Source organism: Panthera onca, chromosome C2, assembly GCF_046562875.1.
Source record: "Panthera onca isolate mPanOnc1 chromosome C2, mPanOnc1 haplotype 2, whole genome shotgun sequence".
In the NCBI taxonomy this organism is placed as follows: Eukaryota; Metazoa; Chordata; class Mammalia; order Carnivora; family Felidae; genus Panthera; species Panthera onca.
The window spans coordinates 143,436,741-143,460,039 of NC_138347.1; the positions used below are offsets into that span (position 1 = coordinate 143,436,741).

Sequence of the window (23,299 nt, forward strand, 5' to 3'; positions counted from 1 at the left end):
ATTTAGAGATTGTCACCTTAGTTTATTGTACCAACGCTGGAAGATTCAGTGGTTTTAAATTGATAACTCAATTTCTTTCTTTTTTCAAATGTATGAAAACTGTAAACTAACAAGCATATCAACGAGTTCATTGTCTAAGAAAAGAAACAGGTCATACACAAAAGGAGGGTTCTTGATGGTCAATGAAAACACAAAGAATTCCAGACGGAGTCATTACAAATTCAATACAACAGCAAGAAATAATAAATGTGACTGAGGGCCACAACAAAAATGATAATTTACAATACTAATATGAAACAAAGGAAACACTTGGGATGAGCAAATAAAAAAGTATTTAGTTCAATGACAGCCACTTGTCACGGATGAAAGGTACAATTGAAAATAAAGATTTATGAACCATAACATATTTACAGTAAAATGCATAAACATAAACAAAATAGAATGTTTTAGAAATATAAAGGCCACTATTATGGAATGATGTGCGCTCCCCTAAAATTTATACGTTGAGATACTAATCCCCAATGGGATGGTATTAAGAGGGGGGCCTTTGGGAGACGGTTAGATCATGAACGCAGAGCTCGCATGAAGGGGATTGAATGAGACTAGTGTCCTTTTAAAAGAAACCCCAGAAAGCTCTCTTGCCCCTTCAACATACATTGGACACAGTGAGAAGACAGCCCTTGGTGAACCAGGAAGCAAGCCTCACCAGACACCAAATCTGCCAGTACCTTGATCTTGGATTTTGTAGCCTCTACAAGTGTGAGAAATAAATTTTTGTTGTTTATAAACCACCCAGTCCATGGCATTCTGTTATAAGCCTGAACTGAGGAAGACATCCACTCAATTAAAGAACAAACAAAACACACAATAGCAGTAGGAGATTTTTACACACCAATTTATCATTGACCTAAATTAGGATATAGAAGGTCTGAATAATTTGTCAATAAATATAGTTGGATAAACATCTATTGAGCTCTGTGGCCTAAAAATAAAACACATGTTCTTCAAAGAATATATAAAGCTTGCATAAACTTAACTACATGTCATGTGTAACAGACTGACCATTCTCTTGGTAACTTGTCAACAAAATACTTTTACTCATAAGCATGCCCTTGTGTACACCTTTCATACAATATTTCTGGGCTTGGCCATGTGACTGGCTTTAACCAATGAGATATTAGCAAGTGTTATGCTAACAGATGCTGGGTAAATGCTTGTATATGGAGGCTTTATTTTGTAACTCTAACTCTTGAGACACTCCCTCTCAGCTCTCAACCACCATAATGTAGGAGATGAAGCCTGACCTAGCCATGTAAAGAGAACACATGGAAGTAAACCAAGGACTCAGCCAATAGCCCCAGGTAAGTTCCTAGCAAATGGCCAGTACCAACCATCATTGGAAGAGATTTCTCCCACCCTAGTTGAGCTGCTCACTTGGCTACCCTTCAAAAAGACCTGGCCAAATTGCAGAATTTGAGCAAATAACTATTGTATCAATCCACCAATTTGGGGGTGAATGATTATCTGAATCATTAAGGTATAAAGAATTTAACTTATTCTGAAAAAATGTAACTATGTAAGGTATATTCTATGACATAATAAAATCAAATAAAAAAATAATCTTCAAAGAAAAAGCCCCAAAACACTGAGATATAAAAAAAATTTTATAAGTTACTTATACGTGAAAGAGATCAAATTTTAAAAATGATTTAGGAATGGGGCGCCTGGGTGGCTCAGTCGGTTGAGCGTCCAACTTCAGCTCAGGTCATGATCTCTCGGTTTGTGAGTCCGAGCCCCACATTGGGCTCTGTGCTGGCCGCTCAGAGCCTGGAGCCTGCTTCGGATTCTGTGTCTCCTCCTCTCTCTGCCCCTCCCCTGCTCATGCTCTGTCTCTCTGTCTCTCAATAATAAATAAACGTTAAAAAAAATGATTTAGGAAATAAAGACAATGAGAATGATACATATAAAAACTAATAAAATCAATACACTTAAAATGATTGAAGTTATACAAAGTATGTTCTCCAACCATGCTGGAATGAAATTAGGCAGCATTAAGAGAAGGAACTGGGGAATCCATAAATCTGTGAAAATTAAACAACACATTCCTAAATAAACAATAAAGAAATTAAAGGGTAATTGGAAAATACTCTGAGATGAATGAAAACAAAAATACAACATAGAAAAACAAATGGGATGTCCCTATATCAGTGCTTACAGGGGAATTTATAGCTGTAAATGCCCATACAATGAGAAGAAAGATCCTAAAAATATTTCCTAGCCTACTACCTTAAGAAACTAGAAAAAGAAGAGCAAACTAAAAACCCCAAACAAGCAGAAAGAAGGCAGTAAAAAAATTAATGCAGAAATAAGTAAAATAGAGAATAGAAAAGCAATAAAAACAAAAGTTGGTTCTTTTAGAAATCAACAAAATTGACAACCTTTAACCTTTAGCTAGACTGACAAAAAAAAAAAAGAGAGAGAGAGGGCTCAAATTGCTAAAATTAGTAATGAAAGGGGATTAGAAATGAAAAAAGGAATTGACCTTATAGAAGTAAAATAATAATAATAATAATAAATAAGGGAATACTAAGAACAATTGTACCAAATTAGATGGCCTAGAGGGAAAGGAAGAGTTACTAGAAACATACAAAAATACCAAAAATACCAAAACTGAATGAAAGAGACAAAGAAAATCTGAATAGACCAATAACAAAAAATTAAACTAATAACCAAAAAACTACCCACAAGGAAAAGCCAGGACCAGATGACTTCACTGGTGAATTCTATAATTGTAAGGAAGGAACAGTGATCCTTCGCAAAGTGTACCAAGAAATAGAAAAGGAAGAAACACTGTAACTCATTCAATGAGGACAGTATTACCATGATACCAAAACCAAAGACCTAACAAGAGAAGAAAACTATAGGCCAATATCTCTTATGAATATAGACATCAAAACTTCAACAAAATACCACCACACTGAACCTAACAACATATAAAAAGGATTCTACACCATGACCAAGTGGGATTTCTCCCAGAAATCAAGATTGGTTCAAAATACGAAAATCAATCAATGTAATACACTACATTGACAGAGTGAGAGAAATCATCTCAATAGATGCAGAAAAAGCATTTGACAAAATCCAACTCTCTTTCATGATAAAAGCACTCAACAAGCTAGGAACAGAAGGAAACTTCCCTACCTAATAAAAGGCATCTATACAATCCTCAAGCAACACCATACTTAATGATAAAAACCAAAAGAGTGCCCCCGTAACTGTAAATACAAATATATTTGAAAAAAAAACAGAATTTTTTCCTGATGCAAAGATAACTTTCCAATGCCTTCCCCCCACCCCCGCCATTCTTTTTAGTGCATTTACCTTAGAAAACTTGTCATTGTGAATTCCTTCTCTGTCCCTTGAAGATGTACCTAAATAAGCCTCTTGGTCAGTTTTACAACCAGGAGTCTTTTTCTTAAGGATCTGGGAGCTATCTCTTTGAAATGTAATCATCAAGGAGTTCAGAGCCCCTACCCCCGGTTTCCATGGGAGGGTAGGAGTCTAACTTCAGCTAGAACCTGGTTCCAAGTTACAAATCTACCTCCGGTCATAAAGATATGAGTAATTTGTTTTTCTTTTGGATAAAGGCAATTAGCAAACACAGGTGGCCACCCCAACTACCAAGTGAATGTAGGATGAACTATGTGTGACAAATGCTGTTGTCAAGTCCTCTTACTTGAAGACTAGTTTTCATTTATTTGGGGAACATGTATGTATTGGGTTGCATCTGCTTAGTTTTACCATTCTATCTGTACATTCTCTTTAGTGAATACCTGTGATGTAGATCCCATTCTGGTTCAATGCTTATTCAATAATAAAACTGTTTTATTTCTCTTTAACTTCTGTGGAGAGTTTGTCTGGGTTGGCAGGAGACTTTCTTTTTAGTTTATACTTCCCTAACATCTCCTAAGATCAGGAACAAGACAAGGATGTCTGCTGTTATAATTTCTATTAAAAACTGTACTGGAGTTTCTGGCCAGGGCAATTAGGCAGGAAAAGAAAATAAAAGGCATTCACACTCAAAAAAAAAAAAAAGAAGAAGAAGGAGAAAAACTATTTCTATTCACAGATGACATATCGTATGAAGAAAATCTTAGGAAATATACAAAAACAATTACAGCTAAGGTTGCATGATATAAGATCAATATACAAAAATCAATTATATTTCTATACACTAGCAATGAACAATCCAAGATTAAATTAAGAAAACAATTTCATTTAAAAGGGCATCATAAAAGAATAATATACTTAAGAATAAAACTAACAAAAGAAATGCACCACTACTTGTATACTGCAAATTATAAAAACGTTGTTGAAACAAAGAAGACCTAAATAAAGGGAAATACATCTTGTGTTCAAAGATTGGAAGACTCAATATTGCTAAGATAGCTGAATTAGTTTTCCCTTGTTGATGCAACAAATTACCACAAACTTAATGGTTTAAAACACAAATGTATTATCTTCCAGTTCTAGATGGTTCCAGAATAACTCTGCTAGGCTAAAATCAAAGCTTTGATAAAGCTTATTCTTTTCTGTGGGCTCTTTTCTTGAATTTCCCAGTTTGCAAAGACTACCACCAATCCTTGACTTATGGTCCCTTCCATTTTCAAAGCTAGCAATAGCCTGTTCAGTCTTTTTCTTTTAATATGAAATTTACTTTAAAATTGGTTTCCATAGAACACCCAGTCCTCATCCCAACAGGTGCCCTCCTGAATACCATCACCCACCTTGCCTTCCTTCCCACCCCCCATCAACCCTCAGTTTGTTCTCAGTTTTTAAGAGTCTCTTATGTTTTGGCTCCCTCCCTCTCTAGCCTTTTTTTTTCCTTCCCCTCCCCCATGGTCTTCTGTTAAGTTTCTCAGGATCCACATAAGAGTGAAAACATATGGTATCTGTCTTTCTCTGTATGACTTATTTCACTTAGCAAAACACTCTTCAGTTCCATCCATGTTGCTACAAAAGGCCATATTTCATTCTTTCTTATTGCCACGTAGAAGAACCTAAATGTCCATCAACTGGTGAATGGATAAAGAAATTGTGGTTTATATACACAATAGAATACTACGTGGCAATGAGCCAGTTCAGTCTTTGACACAGCACATCACTCTGACACTCTTCTGCTTCTGTTTTGTATTTAAAGGCATCATTACATTGGGAACACACCTCCATCTGCTTATTCCCCTTTACCATGTAACAACATATTCACAGGTTCCAGGGATTGTATCAGGATTGTGAATATCTTGGGGCAGAAGGTAGGGTGTGGGGGAGTTCATTTTTCTGCTTATCACAATGGGAACATTCACAAAGTCGATGTACAGATTCAACCCAGCTGGGGTTTTTTGCAGAAATTGACAAGCTGATCCTAAAATTCATGGAAACACACAGGACACAGAATAGTCAAAACAATCTTGAAAAATAAGAACAAAGACACCTCACACTTCCTGATTTCAAAACTTAATACAAAGCTACAGTAATCAAGACTGTGTGACAGGCCTAAGGGTGGCATATTTCTGGGAGTTCAGAAATAAATCTTTATGTTTATGGTCAATTGATTTTTTATAAGAATGCCAAGACAATGAGTGGGGAAAGGATAGTCTTTTAAGCAAATAGTGCTGGGACAACCAGATATCCACATGCAGAAGCATTAACTTAAAACCCTACCTCACATCATATATAAAAATTAACTCTAATGTATCATAGACCTAAACATAAGAATTAAAACTATAAAGCTATTAGAAGAAAATATAGATATAGGTCTTAATGACCTTGAATTAGGCAATGATTTCTCAGACAAGATACTTAAGCACAGCAACCAGATCAATAAGTTGGGTTTCACGAAAACTAAAAACTTTTGTGCTTCAAAGAACACTATCAAGAGAGTGAAAAAATAATCCACAGAATGGGAGAAAAATATTTGTAAATCATATACCTAATAAAGGCCTGGTATGCAGATTAAGTAAGAATCCTTATGAATCAATAATAACAAAAGTAATCCAATTTAAAAATGGGCCAAAAAAAAAAAAAAAGTTGTTCATCACTAATCACAAGGAAATGCAAATCAAAAGCACAGTGAGGTCATACATCACATTCACTAGGATGACTAGAGTCAAAAAGACAAATAATAGTAAGTGCTGCTGATGATAAGGAGAGATTGGAATCCTCATATATTGTCGGTGGGAATATAAAATAGTGCAAACACTTTGGAAAACATTTTAGCAGTTAGCCAAAGGGTTAAACATAGTTACCATATTGAGGAGTATGACTCCAAACTGTGCCAAAATCCTGTGTGTGATCCTTCAGGTCTGACCATAGGCAGTTGCCAGGCTTTGACTAGCAGATCTCAGGAAGGGGAAGTTGCCCTCCCCACACCAGACATAGTGCACTGCCAGTGTGTTACAGTTCCCAGAGGGAGTTGCAGTCAAGAACTGAGCCCACCCCCAACCCCAACCAGCCATGTTCATATGCACGGCTGCGTTTCTAGCCCAGGCACCTCCATTCGGAGGCCTCTTCCTTACCAGAGGCCTTAAATGGGGCACTTTCCTACGGGCTTCGGCTGAGACCACCTGATGGGGGGCCTTGGCTGAGGCAGGGTTGTCAGCTACTGGCAACATTTCTACATACTACCAATGAATAGCTCCACACATCGTAAATGTATAAAAACATGGAAGAATATACAACAACTTCAGGTAGTGGTTACTTCTGGGGAGGACAGAGAAATAGAGTTGAGAAAGGCCTCCAATTGAATCCATAACATTATTTCTTTTTTTTTCCTCCATTTTTTTGAGGGGAGAGGGGAGAGACAGAGAGAGAGGAGAGAGAGTCTCAAGTAGGCTCTGTGCTGTCAGCACAGGGCTCGAACTCACAAACTGTGAGATCATGACCTGAGCCAAAATCAAGAGTCAGACACTTAACCAACTGAGCCACTCAGGTGCCCCTAACATTATCTCTTTAAAGATTTTTTTTTCTTAAATAAATATAATAAATTTATTAAAATTTAATGTGCATATATAGGCACTTATTAATGTTTGAAATATTTCATAATAAAAGATGAGAAGAAATATTGAAATAGTAGCACTAGATGGTAGGGTTCGGGGTGATTATAATTTTTTCTTGATATAGTTATATATTTTTCAAGTTTTTCCAACCAGATAAATTTCTTTTATAATAGTAACAAAAACCACACATGTTTTTCAAAAACATATCACTACCAATAAGTTTACTTAAGCAGAGAACTTTAAAAAATGAGTAGTAGGGGTGCCTGGCTTGTTCAGTTAGTACAGCATGCAACTCTTGAACTCAGGGTCATAAGTTTGAGCTCCATGTTGTGTGTAGAAATTACTTTTAAAAAATAGTTTAAAAATGAACCAGCATTAAACCAGCATTTACACTCATTTTAGTGTAAAAGTCTCTATGGACGTATGTTAACAGTTCAGGGCTGAGAAATGCTTTAAAAAAAATGTAAGCCAAAATTAGTATCTATTAGTATATATAAATAACTTCTACAACTCAACACCCCAAAATCAAATAATCCAATTTAAAAATGGGCAGGAGACATGAACAGACTTTTCTCCAAAGAAGACATACAGATGGCCAACAGACACATGAAAAGATACTCATCATCACTCATCATCTGGGAAATGCAAATCAAAACTACAATAAGATTTCACCTCATACTCGTCAGAAAGGCTAAAATCAATAATACAAGAAACAAGTATTGGCAAGGATGTGGAAAAAAAAGGAACCCTAATGCACTGTTGGTGGGGATGCACACTGGCGCAGCCACTGTGTAAAACAGTGTGGAGGTTCCTTAAAAAGCTAAAAATTGAACTACCCTACAATCCAGTAATCACACTACTGGGTATTTACCCAAAAAATACGAAAACACCCATTCAAAGGGATACATGCACCCCTATGTTTATTGCAGCATTATTTACATTAGTCAAACTATAGAAGCAACCCAAGCAATTCATTGGTAGATGAATGGATAAAGAACAGGTGAGATACACACACACACACACACACACACACACACACACACAGTGGAATATTATTCAGCCATAAAAAAGAATGTAATCTTGCCATTTGCAACAATATGGATGGAGTTAGAGAGTGTAATGCTAAGTGAAATAAGTCAGCCATAGAAGGACAAATATCATTTGATTTCACTCATATGTGTAATTTAAGAAACAAAACAAATGATCAAAGGAAAGGAGAGAGTGAGAGAGAGGGAAACCAAGAAACAGAATCTTAACTATAGAGAACAATCTGGTGGTTATCAGAGGGGAGGTGGGTGGGAGGCGGGTAAAATGAGTGAAGGGAATTAAGAGTACACTTATTATGATGAGCACTGAGTAATGAATAGAATTGTTGAGTCACCGTATTATACACCTGAAACTAATATAACACTGTATGTTAACTATAATGGAACAAAAAAAAAAAAAAAAAACTTAAAAAAAATGCAAGTCAAAATTTAAAAGCTGAAGTTTACACATATCCAAATTATAAGTTCTAGTCAGGAACTGAAATGCAAATAATTACAGTCATAATAGTTATTCCCTATTCCTGTCAGTTAAGATCCTTTTGAAAACATGACCTTAAATAAACCAGGATTATCTGAATGTGTTTGTTCAAACTACTACTTGTAAATTACTCTGCATAGACCTATAGTTAATGATTAATAGTTTTTTTTTTCTTTTTTAGAGCTGGAACATCTAATTCAATAGTTTATAAAGATTTTCTAGCACACTTTCTTCTTATTAAATTATGTGCAAATGCCCAATGAATAGAAGAGATCAAAACAAAGGCTCTGTGTTTGAAGTAGGAGGCTGAGTCCTGAGTTGCTGCTTGCTCCACGGATAATGGCCCCCTCTCACACCCACTTTAAACTCTCTCCATCAATGGCTCCTTCCCCTCTGAACAGCAACATCCTTTATTTCCTGGTTTCTAACCACACCACCCGTTCACATTCTTCCACAGCACAGTTTTCTCTACTGGCTGTTGCCAAAGTTCAATCTGCCACTGTTCATCACTGTCCTCCCTGAGGTCTTACATTAGCCCTTACACTCCCCTGAAACCTACCTGTCTATCTGCAAATCCAAGGGATATTGTTCTTCAGGTTTCCCTCTGAAACCACTCTTGGTAATCACTGCCTATCTACAGATCCAAGGGATACCGTATCTTCAGTTCTTTCCACTGAGTGATGATTTCACCGTACAAAAATGACAATTTTCAGTACTTGGTTTTTCTACATCTTCTGTAGAAAGGGATGCTGTTGACCTTGGAAAAGCATTGTGTTCCTTCTCAGAAACTTTCTCATGTCTTGTTTGACACTATTTCCTCTTGGCTTTCCTTCTACCTCCTTTCTGCAAACTCCTTCCAGTTCTCCCCCAAGGCTTTCTCTCTCGGTGCCTACCCCCTAAATGTTGTGGCTCCTCAAGATCTTGTTCAGCACTTGTCTGTTTCAGCATCCCACCCAGATGCTGATGACTCTGTGTCTCCTCACCAGCCAGGAACTCTCTCCTGAGGCTCCTCAAACATATTTTGGGTTATTTATTGGACATGATAGCCTTACAGCCTCAACAGCAACTCAAACTCAATGTTTTCAAAACTAAATTATTCATTTCCCCTTCTTTGAAAATTCATCCCTATGTCTTCCCTAACCATGTAGATGCTACTGTGGATTGAATTGTGCCCCCAAAAAGATGTGTTCAAGTCGTAACTCCTGGTACCTGTGAATGTAACCTTATTTGGAAATAGGGTATTTTCAGATATAATCAAGATGAGGTTATACTTGATTAGGATGGGCTCTAGTCCAATATGACTAGGGTCTTGATAAGAGAAAGCACAGACACAAACATAGGCGCCCAGGAAGAATGTCATAAGCTGATGGAGGCAGAATTCAGAGTGATGTGTCTACACATACGCCCATTCCCAGATCTGTCCTGTCCTCCTGGACCCTCATCAGCTTGTTCACTACAGAGCTCCATTTCCTAACACTGACAGCTGTCTAGTAACCCAGAGTGAGGACTGGCCTCTGTCATGAATTCCCTCATGGCAGTCTTGGGGAAAGCTACAGGCATTTCTGCACCCCAGTCTCAGCCAACTGCTCTATGCGAGACTGGCAGGATACCACTGACCTCGCAACACTTCCAATGGGGTAGAGGAGCACAATGCAGAAGCATGGAGAAATTAAGTCCTGTAGATATCTTTGACCAATGAGAGACAGGAGATTAATTATTCTCACTTCTTCCCCCAGTGGACTCCTTTAATGCACAGATGTTTCTCAAGATCTGTCCAGAGACATCCCACATGACCAAGTAACTGGCTGTTTCCTAGTGAAGCTCTGGCCAGGTGGGTAACACACCACACTGTAGTTACTGTCCTTCGTTCCTATCCTCGTTTTTTTTATTTTTTTATTTTCCTTACTCTTGATGCCCTGGGATTACCACCTCCCATTCCCAATAGAGAGCCAGCATTTATGCTCCATTTTCTATGGAACCCAGGGCAAGACGGCAAGTTGTTTAAATATCATGTTTCCCATCTAAGAGTAGAGATAATGGTCCTTCTCAAAAGACCACTAAAAGTATATGAGACGATGCCTGAAATAGTAAGTGCTCAAAAAAATGTTACTTATAAATACAAGATCCATTACCATTTTTGCATTCCTCTCCCACTTTGGTGGAGGAAGATGAAATTGGAGAAGTGTGCATGTGATGTCCCCTCTTTTCTTTAATCTTTACTGTGCTCCTTAAAAACTGTTACTACTAGACCTGTGCCACGGAGGCACAAAAGCTCATTTATGCCAGAAAAGGCACTTGCTAAAGGCCATTAAGAAGCTTACAGAGTCTCTGGGGGGACCCCAGGGTCAGCCTCGGGGACTGTAGAGTGAGGAACAACACCGCTGGCACAGTTAGCACCGCTGACACAGGGCTACGGTCACCAGAATCCCAACATTACAGTCTTCCACCACCACCTCTGCCCTCACTCCAAATGGGACTCTGCCCAGCAGGTGCCCTCTCCCATTTTCACTTGCAAATCTAAGACTTGCTGAGGTTATCTGAGTGATGGAGTCTGAGCCATGTGGTAGTCAATTGCTATAGCAGCAAGGAAGGCTAAGCAAACATTTTTCTGGTGACTTACTTAATGAGAGGATACTCATAAGGTGGGACATTCTCCAAATATAGAATGTGTGTTCAAAAGTCATCTGGACAGTCAGAAAATATGATAAATGTCCACTCTGTATTTGTTTGAGGAATTGTTGCAAACCAAGTAAAATATAATTGGAAATAAAAAAGAAAGGTAGAAAAAGAAAAGAGGAGCTGGGGAGCAATCTACCTATGGAGGGAATTCTTGTAAAGGATATGTTGTGTCCAATAGTCCATGATGCTCGGGCCTGGGGGTGAGCACTAGCCATTTTGGGAGCGGACCTAATGGCTGCTGCTGGGGTCACAGACATACTGGGATGCCTCAGGCAAAGTGAGCTAAATGCGTTGACTCTGGGTGAACCCATTCCAGCTCTCAGCCAACTTCACAGAAGAACTAAAACTCAAAGTGAACAGAAGCAAATTCCACTTCAGCTCAATGTTATTCATCAACCATGAGTTAGAAATCTTGAAAGAGAACGGTACTTGGTCAACAAATATCTGAAACATTAAGATGATAGGGTTTTTATCCACAGAAGGAAAAGACGTATGAAAAAATGAAAATGAAAATATTGAACCAAGAAAACAAATCACTTCTATCAAGTATATCCATCCATTGTACCACTAATTAATCTTATCACCCAACATGGAATCCTAAAATTATGGTCTATTTGTTTTTCTCCTCTGTTACATACACATAAAATAAGTCACCAAGGATTTTAAGTTTTCCTTTGAAATTTATATACTACTTTCCGTTTTTTAAAAGACTTGATCTTTTTAGAGCCGTTTTAGGTCCATAACAAAATTGAAAGAAAGGTATGGAGAATTCCCATTAACCCCCTGCCCCCACATCCCCTTTCTCTTTTATTCCCATTAACAGCAGGTCCAAAACAGCTCACACCTGGACTATCACAAAGCCTTACTCCTTTAAGTGCTTTCATTCATTCACTCACTGAACAAATATTTACTGAGCACCTACTATATGCCAAGTCCTCCCTTTCAGAATTTTGCTGTAAAAGAAAAGAGAAGAGTGGGTCAGTAACTGAAGAGAAAGAGAAGGCTTTTTGTTTTAAAGATGGGGAAAATGACAGTATGCTAGCAAATTGGTAGGAATGAGTCAGTGGGAGCAGAGAAATTAATACTGCAGAATCGAGAGGGGAGCATCCTGGAGTGGTGCCCTGTAGGAAATGGAAGAACCACGGAAACAGAGTCACATGAGTGCAGGGCCATTACAGGGACACAGGAGCAGGTAGGCGGGAAGGCATGGAGGCAGAGCCAGTAGCAGTGCTCTTCTGACGGCTCCTGCTCTCTCGGCAAAGTGGGGCCCAGGGGTGCCAGAGCGCTTGGTGCTGGATGTACGAGCGGAATCGCTGGGTTCTACTCCTGAAGCCAAGACTACGGCGTCTGTTAATTAACTTCAGTTTAAATAAAAGAAAACAAAAGTTGAAATTCCTCCCTCTTGCTGTGAATCCGTATCTGAGTCAAACGCCTCATCACACGCTCCAGCACACGCGTTTCCCGTTTCTCCAGGCTCCTGAGGCCCCTGCAGCTCCCTGTGTCTTTCTCCAGGCCGGCTCTGCTGCTCCCCACCGACACAGCAGCAGAGGGTTCACACCAAACACTCGATTCCATCAAAACACAGACTGTTTCTCCTTAATTCATTAGCACAGAACTTGAAAGTATATATCACTAAGTAGGTGACACCCACAAGCAAGGAAACAAAACTTTATTCGTATGACTAGAGCAGAAACAGAAAATAATGAAAATCTTTCATGAATCGTATATGAACAGATTAGGAGGAAAGGCCCTGTTAATTAGAGAAGGTGCCATAAACACGCCTTGCCAGTGGCCAACAAGTTGGTGGAAAGCTACTTAGTGAAAAAGCATTCAGTCAAGGGGCGCCTGGGTGGCTCAGTCAGTTGAGCGTCCCACTTCGGCTCAGGTCATGATCTCACAGTTCCTGAGTTCGAGCCCCACATCGGACTCACCTCTATCAGCACAGAGACCCTTTCAGATCCTCTGTCTCCCTCTCTCTCTGCCCCTCCCCCACTTGTGCTCTCTCTCTCTCTCTCTCTCTCTCTCTCCCTCTCTCTCTCTCTCTCTCTCTCAGAAATGAACATTAAACAAAATTCAGTTAAGCCTGTTGTAGTTTAAGTTCTGAAACTGATACATATAAAGGCCTAAGAACTTCTAGCTAGCTATTCTTATTTTAATGGTCAAGAAAAACTCTGGTGAAAAATGAAATTTCTTTTAAGAAAATGAAAAATTAGTCACTAATGAATTTTCCCAGTTACTGGATTTTCTACATATTGATAATTATTTTGCTATAAAAATTTCTTTGCCTTCTTATTTCTAATCGATTTGCAGCCAATTATACATGCCCTGTGTGATATGAATTAGGGAGAAGCTGGAAATAATTTTTAATGACTAAAAAAGGAGACTGGTTGACTGATTTATGATTTATCCAGATAATAGAACATAGTATGGATATAAAACTAAAGGTACAAAAAGAGCATTCATTAACATCCGTGTGTGTGTGTGTGTGTGTATGTGTGCGTGTGTGTGTATTTGTGTAGAAAAGGATTTAGTATTTGAAATTGACACACAAAGTTGTTTTTGTGAGTTTTTTCCCACCTTTGGATTAGCAGGATTATGAATGTTCCTGATAGGATTTCTTTTTTTGTTGTTGTTATTTTCTGCAATGAGAATATACTGCTTTTATAATAAGGAAACAATAGAAGAAACTGTAATGAAAAAGTTTTGAACTTTTGGGGGCTTAGAGGCTTTGCTGTTCTTTGTTTTGTTTATCTTTCTTTGTCATCCTTTAATTGTTAATTCACTTTTAGTCCATGATACCAGATTTGGCAAAATATCAGATATTTCTGTTTTTATCATAATATACATATACTATTGGTAACCTATCTTTTCACCTAACAGTATACCATGGATATGCTTTTAGGTCAACAAATTCATTACTATAATACCACTTACCATTATTTACCTAATCAACCTAACCAGCCCCACATTTCACTGTTCAATACCCACACTAGCTGAAAATAATCTAGAAATGAGATATCAAACACACCATTTGAGGGGAAAGAAGAAAAAATTAAAAATAAGTAAAAACGTTTATGTATCTAAAAACAATGTAAGCATTTCTGAAAATTACAATAGATTTTAAAAATCAGTGATGAGAAATGTTCATTTAAAGTAATTTCATTATCTGTTTACATTGTCACCACAACCAATTTATTTTCAATCAAATTCTTTGCAAATTACCTGAAACCCAACTGATATAGGAAAGCTCCAGGATTGGCAGGGAGGGTAACCATGGGGAAAGAGGAAGGCAAGAGAAGGCTGACTGGAAAATCTTTTAGGTACATTTACAATTTTAATTTGCTTCATCAGTAAATGGAGTCAGTAAATGAAATGAAGTAAAACCAGCCCGTATGTGGAAAAAATGCATATATTTGAGCTAAAAATGCAGCACTGAAATTACACTTTAAAAAAGGAACTTGGATTCCTCCTAGTCAGACGAATTCATGTGGCTTTCCTAAGACATTAGAAAATGTTTAGTATGGGCAGATTTTTGTGTGGAGAATCTAGAAGCCTGAATTGAAGGTTTAGAGCTATTAAGAAAGAAAGAAGAAATTTAAGAGAAAAGACTTAGAATCTTTCATTCTATGAGGAAATGTTAAATGGTGGGTAGTGATCAGCTGCTTTGCATGGTCACTCAAATCCAGAAAGAATTTCAAGTCTTAAGAAAAGGACTTCAATTAGACATAAGAACACTTGGGGTTTTGGCTTTCTGGCTATAGAAAATGTCAAAGCCCAAAACAATGAAAAGAATTTATAAATCACCTTCCTTGGAGACTTTTCCCCCCTTAACCTGTCATGAAGATGGTGAAAAATGAACCAGATAAACACTTGTTAGGTCTCTGCTTCAAGAAAGAACATGAATTAAATGTTCTTTTTCAGGTTTCTCTAATCCTATTGCCTTTATGGTATCTATTAGGAGGACCATAATGAGAACCAATTAACTGTAAATACAGTGAGGAGTCTGGGCAATTAAACAAATGGATTACATTCATTCACCCAGCGATTACACTCCAGCCATCAAATTATCAAGCGCTGCCTACTTTGAGTCACAAACAGAAATTAGATTCAGACCCAACAGCCTTGAAATTTCTCATTGTACACTGACTGCCATTTGCTTGTCTCTAATGATGTTTAAAAAAATAGCTAGCATATCGGTTGACATCACACATTTTGTATTTGTATTCAAGGCAAGTATCACTAGCTTTTAAAATTCAAGTTCATAACTAAATAAAGTAATTATGGTAATTCCGCAAAGAAGGATAATACAATCTCTCAATTATAGTATATAATTATACAAATGCCTTCCTCTAAATATAAAATCGCATAAAAATTTATAGTCTTGCTCCTTAACAAAAGACTGATTTTTAAAAAGTAGTCAAACAACTTCCAAGTAAACTTCAGACAGTCTTTATACAAGCTAGTAGACACTCTCACAGAAGATTCCTATCTGCTTCTGATTTACATCTCTTACTTTCACATCTATTTTCAAATAATCATTACATCATCAATGTCACATTGCTGTCTTATTTACAAAGTCCAGAATTATAGGGAGGCAGAAAGTCTCTCCAGGTGAGACTGTGTAAAAAAAAAAAATTTTTTTCTCACCTCCATCTAACTATGAGGAAAATCTAAAACCAGTTGTCAGGGACTTTTTTAAATTTTATCTTCTTAATGTTTGTTTTATTTTTGAGAGAGAATTTGTGAGCGGGGAAGGGGCAGAGAGAGAGGGAGAACAGAATCAGAAGCAGGCTCCAGGCTCCGAGCTGTCAGCACAGAGCCTGACATAGGGCTCCAACTCGTGAACCGTGCAATCATGACCTGAGCTAAAGCTGGGCGCTTAACTGACTGAGCCACCCAGGCGCCCCTGGGACTTCTTTATAATGACTTCCAACTATCGACACAGAAGACTGTGTCCAGGGCACCTGGGTAGCTCAGTCTGTTAAGCATCCAACTTTGATTTTAGTTCAAGTCATTATCTCACAGTTAGTTAAGTTTGAGCCCCACATCGAGCTCTGTGCTGACGGCATGGAACCTGCTTAGGATTCTCTATTTCCCTCTCTCTCTCCACCCCTCCCCTGCTCTCATTCACGCTCTCTGGCTCTCTCAAAATAAATAAATAAACTTAAAAGAAGAAGAAAAAGACTACATCCAGGAAGAGTTGGGAAAATTTTAGATTTGCTCAAAGAACCAAAAGAGGATCAAATATGCTTCTGCCTGGCTTGCACAAAGATTTTGAGGCCACGCTGCAAGTGTACTTCTCATGCATTTAGAACATTTTCCCTTGTAAGTCAAAGAAGCATTTTCCCTTGTAAGTCAAAGAAGGTGTGTAGGTATCTTGCCTACTCCCCTTCACCCTTACTTCTTCAGAGCATACTGGCCTGAATTCTAACAATTTGCATATGTGAGGATTTTTCTTAACCCCCTAGACCTTCTCTGGCAGTGGCACAAAAGGCCTGAAGCCTCAGTGAATTACCCAGGAACAGCCCTTAACAATGGTGGTTATGAGCTACTATAATCACCCCACTCTCTCCTTTTGAGTGGGATCGCTGAGTAATTCATTTAAAATGACCTCCAGTTGCCCAGTGGTGACCTGTCCCAAGAAACTCTTTGTCTGCTGCCTTCCCTTCCTTGTCTCACTTCCCCACTCCTCCACTCTTGTTTCCCAGGACCCCCTCCATAACAAACCACTTGCACATGAACCCTTGTCTCAGAGTGTGCCCTGGGGCAACCTGGACTGAGTCAAGTGAAAGGCGTGTAGCAACAGTAGGCAACTAGAAGGTTTTCATTGAAAGTCTTCTGTACATGCAAGGAAAGCAAAGTTGTAGCTGGGTTTTAAGGAAAACGGAATCTAGGGTCTGGACATTGCTAGAACTTTCCCTCCTGTTCTCTACAAGTGTTGGCCTCTTTCTCTCAGATGGACCTCCACCACGGCCACAAACGTGGCCACCAAACATTCCAGGGCCTTTCACATCTCAGCTTCACCTCTTCACTGAGTCCCAGTTGAACACATTCTCAGGGAAGAATTCTAATTGGATCAGCTTCAATGAAGAGAACCCCCCCCTCCCCGCCCCACTGCCATTTTCCCAACAGGGTCAGGAATGCTGGGAGTGGCCCACCTTATTGGGAGAAGCACCAAGTCTGGGCAGCCCAAATAGGCCAGAGAGGTAAGATCCCCAAAGCCATGGGAATTACTAAACCACTTGGAGCGGTACTTGGAGCGGATTGGGGAAAAGTTTTTTTCCTAAAGAATAAAGCTGTTGCTCCCAGCATAGAAACAGCTGATATTTATTGAATCCCTGCTATACTCAGGATGCTGGTGCTATCTACTAACTCCCTCTATTTTTCTACCTACCTATGTATCTATCATCTATCTTTTCAATCCTCACAACAAACTGTTGAAGTGGAAACTACCATTATCACCACCAGCTCCACCATTTCAGATAAGGAAACTGAAACCCAGAAATAGTACATTACTTGCCCTAATTCAAACAGGAAGGCAGAGAGCCAGGATGAAACCCAGGCTGTCCAGCCTAGAGTCTGCACTATGTCATTGGGTCCTAAGTCAGGACAGCCCTGCAGGCCAACCCAATGGCATCTCACTACTACTGTCACTGCTGCTAGTTGGAGCACGGTTTATGAAATTTATGGATGAAGCAGCCTTTGTTATAAAAATTGAAAAATAAATTTAGAATAAACAAGGTAAGAGGATCTGGGTAGACAGAGAGGCAAACGCTTTACGGAGAATAGATAAGGTTCTCCTGAAACCCTAGAGCACTAAGATGAGATTAAGTAATACACATATATACAAAATCTTCAAAATTTACCCACCAAATATGTGGATCCTGCAAGTATCCGTTTCTGTGAAAAGGAAGTTTTGAAATGGCCAAGTGTTACCAATGTGTATCAAAGTTACCTACAGCTCACATTTTCAAATCTTTACTTTATAATTTTATCATAGGCCATAATAGTGTCACAGGTTGACAGTTTATTGCAAAGGCAGCCTGAATTTCAAGACATTGGACTTGTAACTATCACCTTACTGTTTTAGAGAAGAAAATATCTGCCACTTCAAAAGAGGTTTTCTTTTATTGGCATTGTGCTATAGCCTCTCCTAGGATTGTATGGGCATTCTGAAATCCGAGATTAAAAATAAATAATTAAATTTAAGTTTAAAATGTAATAATCGTCAAGAGTATTACTATTAGCTAAATAAGTTATGAAATAAATTGATGTAAAAGGATATATGATTAGTAAGGGATATACGACCATACCGATCCTATATCATAAGAATTATTCATAAGAATAATTATTCATAAGAATAAAACAGGTTGAATGTAGCACTGCCAAATAACTGAAATGTTTCTTTATTTTTAAGTTTATATATTTATTTTGAGAGAGAGAGTATGTGGGAGAGGCAGAGAGAGAGGGGCAGAGAGAGAGAATTGAAAGCAGGCCCCACACTGTCTCCACAGAGCCCGACACAGGGCTCGAACTCATGAACCATGAGATCATGACCTGAATGGAAACCAAGAGTTGGAAACTTAACCAACTGAGCCAAACAGGTGCCCCTAGATGTTTCGATACCTTTACCTCTGATATGATAATTTGGCCTTCATATTTCCCCATTGTTTAAATCCTCTGACTTCCCCCACAGTTTCCTTTCTCTGTTTACACTCATCACTGTTTTCTCTTCTTCCCTTCTGACCATTTGATGTCAGCCACTTCCAAGCAAGTCCTGTCATAGTGTCTGTATGGGAGGAAAATATAGGTCACTTTGCATAAACCCTGCATAGTGCATAGACCATGGCACAATCATCACACAGAGAAGTATAATGCCTAGTGCCCATTACCCCACCTTGGGCCCATTCCTCAAGTTCTGCAACACTGGTAGGTCCCTGTCCTACCCATGGCTTCTGTACTGTCCCTGGGGACCTTCTCTGTGCACCTGACAGTGGCTCATATAAGCACTGTGTGGCTTACTAGTCCTTGATCCTTCTACTCGTGTGTGTGTGTGTGTGTCCCCAAATTAAGTTGAATTCTCCCCATGGGAAAGGACTAAGTTATCTGCTCCTGGCAAGTGCTGGGATATCTATATAAAAAACAGGTGAAGTGATAAACACACATGGCTCCCTTCCTCAGTTTCACTCTGTGGATCTTCTGAAAAACAGCATTTCCATTAAGTAACTGCCATGCGGAGAGATATCCAGTGGCTCTATAATGCCAACAGGAAAATTCCAGGTCCCTCGCTATACCAAGATAAATCCCAACCCATCCAAACCACAGCTCCTGCTCTCCCCTAAATATGCTGAGTCTGTTAAGAATTGAACTGAAGGATTTCATGTTCACACTCTGGAGATGTACCAATGCTTGAGGTACAGAAAAATGAATTGTATTGTATGGAGGGAATAAAGGTGTTGACAATGCCACGGCAGTGGTGTGGCCCTATTCTCCTAATGCCTCATCCTCAGGTATGCTGGGCCAAACCCTGGAGTTAGTGTCTCAGCTATCGGTTTAATGCCTCTTAGCTCCTAATGCGCCCTTCAATAAGCAATGGCATTCCTTTAAGTATTTCTCCTATATAGTGTTAAGCTTTCTCAGCAGATAGTGTTAGAGGAACATTGCAGGTGTAAGAGGCTTCCTGCAATTTCCATCATGGGCCAGGGGTAGGCAGTATAGGCATGAGATGATCTAGGGGAGCCCTCTTGAAATGCCACTCTATCACAGGCACATAAACAAAAGGCCACCTGGACCAGATTCAGAGGGCCCTCGCCTAGAGTCAACACCCACTGTCAGATACGTGAGGCCATCTTGGACCTTCTGGACAAGACAATACTTCAATTGAATGCATCCACATAAGTGAGCCCAATGGAACCAACAGAGGAACTGCATAGAACACCCACACAAACTGTTGTTAAGCAATTACATTTTGGGATGATTTGTTCTGCAACAGTAGATAACCAAAATATACATTTTCCCATCATCAAATAATTCATCTAATTCCTTAATTATCCAATAAATGAATTTGTGTTTAAGTACAGGAGGGCATTTCTTTTGGTCAAACCACCTTTCTCCTTCAGAAAAACATATTACAGTAAGACATCGGGCCATCCTGTAATCCCTCTCACATCTATTTTCAATAGGAAATGTGGAATATTCTACATAACTTGGATATCAAGTGTTTAAAATGACAAACTAGAAAAATAATTCAGGCACACGTAGGTAAAGAAATTCATTGTATTGTTTACAGACCTGTGTATACTTGTAAAAATAAAGACTGAAGATACGGGATTTGGAATTACTAGTTGATGAAGGAGCAAGGACTTCCACGGACAAAATCAATCATCAGAGAACTCCCTTTCTTGCTTTTTGTGCTGCTGGGGAGTTCAGAACAAATTAGACCCTCAACAATCCATAATATACATCTCCTTATGCATCTATATTCAAACTCCTAATCTAGGCCACGCCAGTGTTTCACATTGCCACAGACCTACAACATGCGAACTAGCCGTATCCTAACTGGATACTCTTAAGGTGTCGTTTTCCATTTATACATTTCCTGCGATGTCAATGGAATCAAAGACACTAATATACAAAGGCATAAATGTTCTTAATTTGCATTTTTTTCCTTTTCTAGAAACTCCATAACTATTCAGTTAGGATTCAGAATGTCTCTGGATATTAAATCTGTTATCAGTATTCAAGAGTCATCTAAAATTGTTTAAAAGTGTTGAGTGATGAGAAAACAACTGTGGAAGTTAGAAAAAAAATGTAAAACAAGAATTTTTAATATTCAGTTCAGAGTAAAACCTGGCAAATACTACATGTGCGATGAGGGCTAACTGCCAGGTATACATTCTAGTGGACGAATCACAACATTCCTAAAGCGGCCATGAGTCGTATACAATATCTCTCCTTCCTGCCAAATGAGTTCAGTCTACCGGTGGCTGACCGGTTATCAAGCAGCACAGCAGAGTGCTTAGGAACACACATTCCTGCAGTCAGGCTGTCTGAACTTAAATTCAGGCTTTTCCACTTCCTGGCTGTGATGTTGGGCAGGATCATTCAACTTCCCCAGAGATTACTTAAGAGAGTCGCTTTATGTTAAAGGAGGCTGGAAGATTAAATAACTTAATATTTACAGAGCCTTACAACAGTGCCTGTCACTTAGTAAATTCCATTCAAGTGTTAGATAAGTAAAAATAAGTAAAAATATGTAGTTGGTGACACAATGCTAAACACTATGGAGTGGAACACCATTATTAGTGCTGTCTGGTAGTTTCTATTCAGTAGCTTCCATTTAAATTAATGAGACCTTGTGACCTACTCCATTGAGTCTTAAGATGTATTTAGAGTTTTATTTGTATAATTAAATCCTGAATTTGATCAAAATTCACTCCTACCTTACCTAAGCAGATAATAAAACAGTCCTCTCTCTCTCTCTCTCTCTCTCTTTCGTGTGTGTGTGTGTGTGTGTGTGTGTGTGTGTGTATTTATAGAGTCTTGGAGGGTCTGTGGGCAGAAAAGAGTGATATTATTCAGGTATATCTTATCCTGCTAGGGCACAGAGAAACCATAAACAAAAGCAATCACAGGTAAAAGTATCCCCACAACTCACCTGCTCAAGGTCCCACTATGGAAAATTCTGTTCCTCCAGGTTCCCTGTCTTTGCATGCTAAACACATACTCCTTCCCTCTCACACTCCTCAGCTGCTTGGGCCTGGCTGCTAGAAAAATCCTGGCCTCTCCTAGCAACCAAAGCAGCCATTCAGGGAGCAAATATAGAGACAGGGAGGGAAAAGGAGCTATAAATAAATACAGCATAAGTAATTCTTCTCTATTGTGATTACTACGAAATGAATCCGATTCTTAGACACAATACAATATACATATTCAAATGAACACTATCCTTTCAAATTTTAGAGTAACGGTTCCAAGCACTCAATGTATACCACCTCACTTAATCTGATGATAAGCACTAGAAGGTAAGTAATAATCCTAGATTACAGATGAGGAAACTGAGGCACAGAGAAGTTCAATAATTTATAACTCTTTTAACAGCAGACCCAGGACTTAAACCCAGGCAGTCTGATTCGAGAGCCTAAGATCTTAATAATGGCCCTACCAACCTGCCTTTCTACATTGTCTTTCCAATTATGCTCTTATTTTTTAAAATTCCTCTTTAGCAATTTCCCTCAGGACCAATTTATCAGTTATAGAAGAATACTCGTCTCATTAATTTACAATCATTCTACATTTTTTTTAATGATAATATCCTAGCAATCCCATTGTTTACTGTTCCAGTCACTATACAAGATATACGGATAAATCAACAGAAAAAAAATACAACAGACCCTGGCATTAAGGTACTCACTGTTTCAAACTAAAAATGTTCCCTTTATGATGGGGGGTGGGAGGGAGGGTAGGGTAGGTGATGGGCATTGAAGAGGGCATCTTTTGGGATGAGCACTGGGTGTTGTATGGAAACCAATTTGACAATAAATTTCATATATTAAAAAATAATAATAATAAAATAAAAATGTTCCCTTTAGCCTTCACGAAGGCAAAAGTCAGAAAAATTCAAAGATGTGTTAGTGCTTTAGACCCTAATAAAAATGCACATGGATTTTTAACCATATTAAAATACAGAATGTGGGAGATATATATATATATAATATATATATATATATATATATATATATATATATATATATATATATATATAATGGAATATTATTCAGCCATTAAAAGGAAGGAAATCCTGCCATTTGCAACAACCTGAATGAACAAAGAGGATATTATGCTAAGTAAAACCAGACAGACAAGGACCAAAAAAAAAAAAAAGCTGAGAGTAGAATGGTGACTGCCCAGGGCCAGGGGGAGGGCGAGATGGGGAGATGCATGTCAAAGGGTACAAACTTTCAGTTCTAAGAAGAATGAGTTCTGAGGATCTAAAGTACCACATGGTGCCTGTGATTAATAAGATGGTATTGTTTGCTTGA

The 23,299-nt window shown here is 38.6% G+C and overlaps 1 protein-coding gene across 17 annotated transcripts in view; it reads right to left on the reverse strand.

The window, feature by feature from the left end:
• The window catches only part of NEK10 (NIMA related kinase 10), a 225,778-nt gene that overhangs the window by 106,938 nt on the left and 95,541 nt on the right, over positions 1-23,299 (reverse strand). For 2 of the 17 annotated variants that reach the window (XR_009611995.3, XM_060638506.3), the window contains one exon: positions 21,916-22,045. The exons of the other annotated variants lie outside the window; for them this stretch is intronic. Coding sequence is in view for 1 of the 2 variants with exons in the window: in XM_060638506.3 (XP_060494489.1) it covers positions 21,916-21,971 (56 nt within the window). In the remaining variant the exon portion in view is untranslated. The remainder of the gene's footprint in view (positions 1-21,915; positions 22,046-23,299) is intronic. 17 annotated transcript variants of the gene reach the window in all.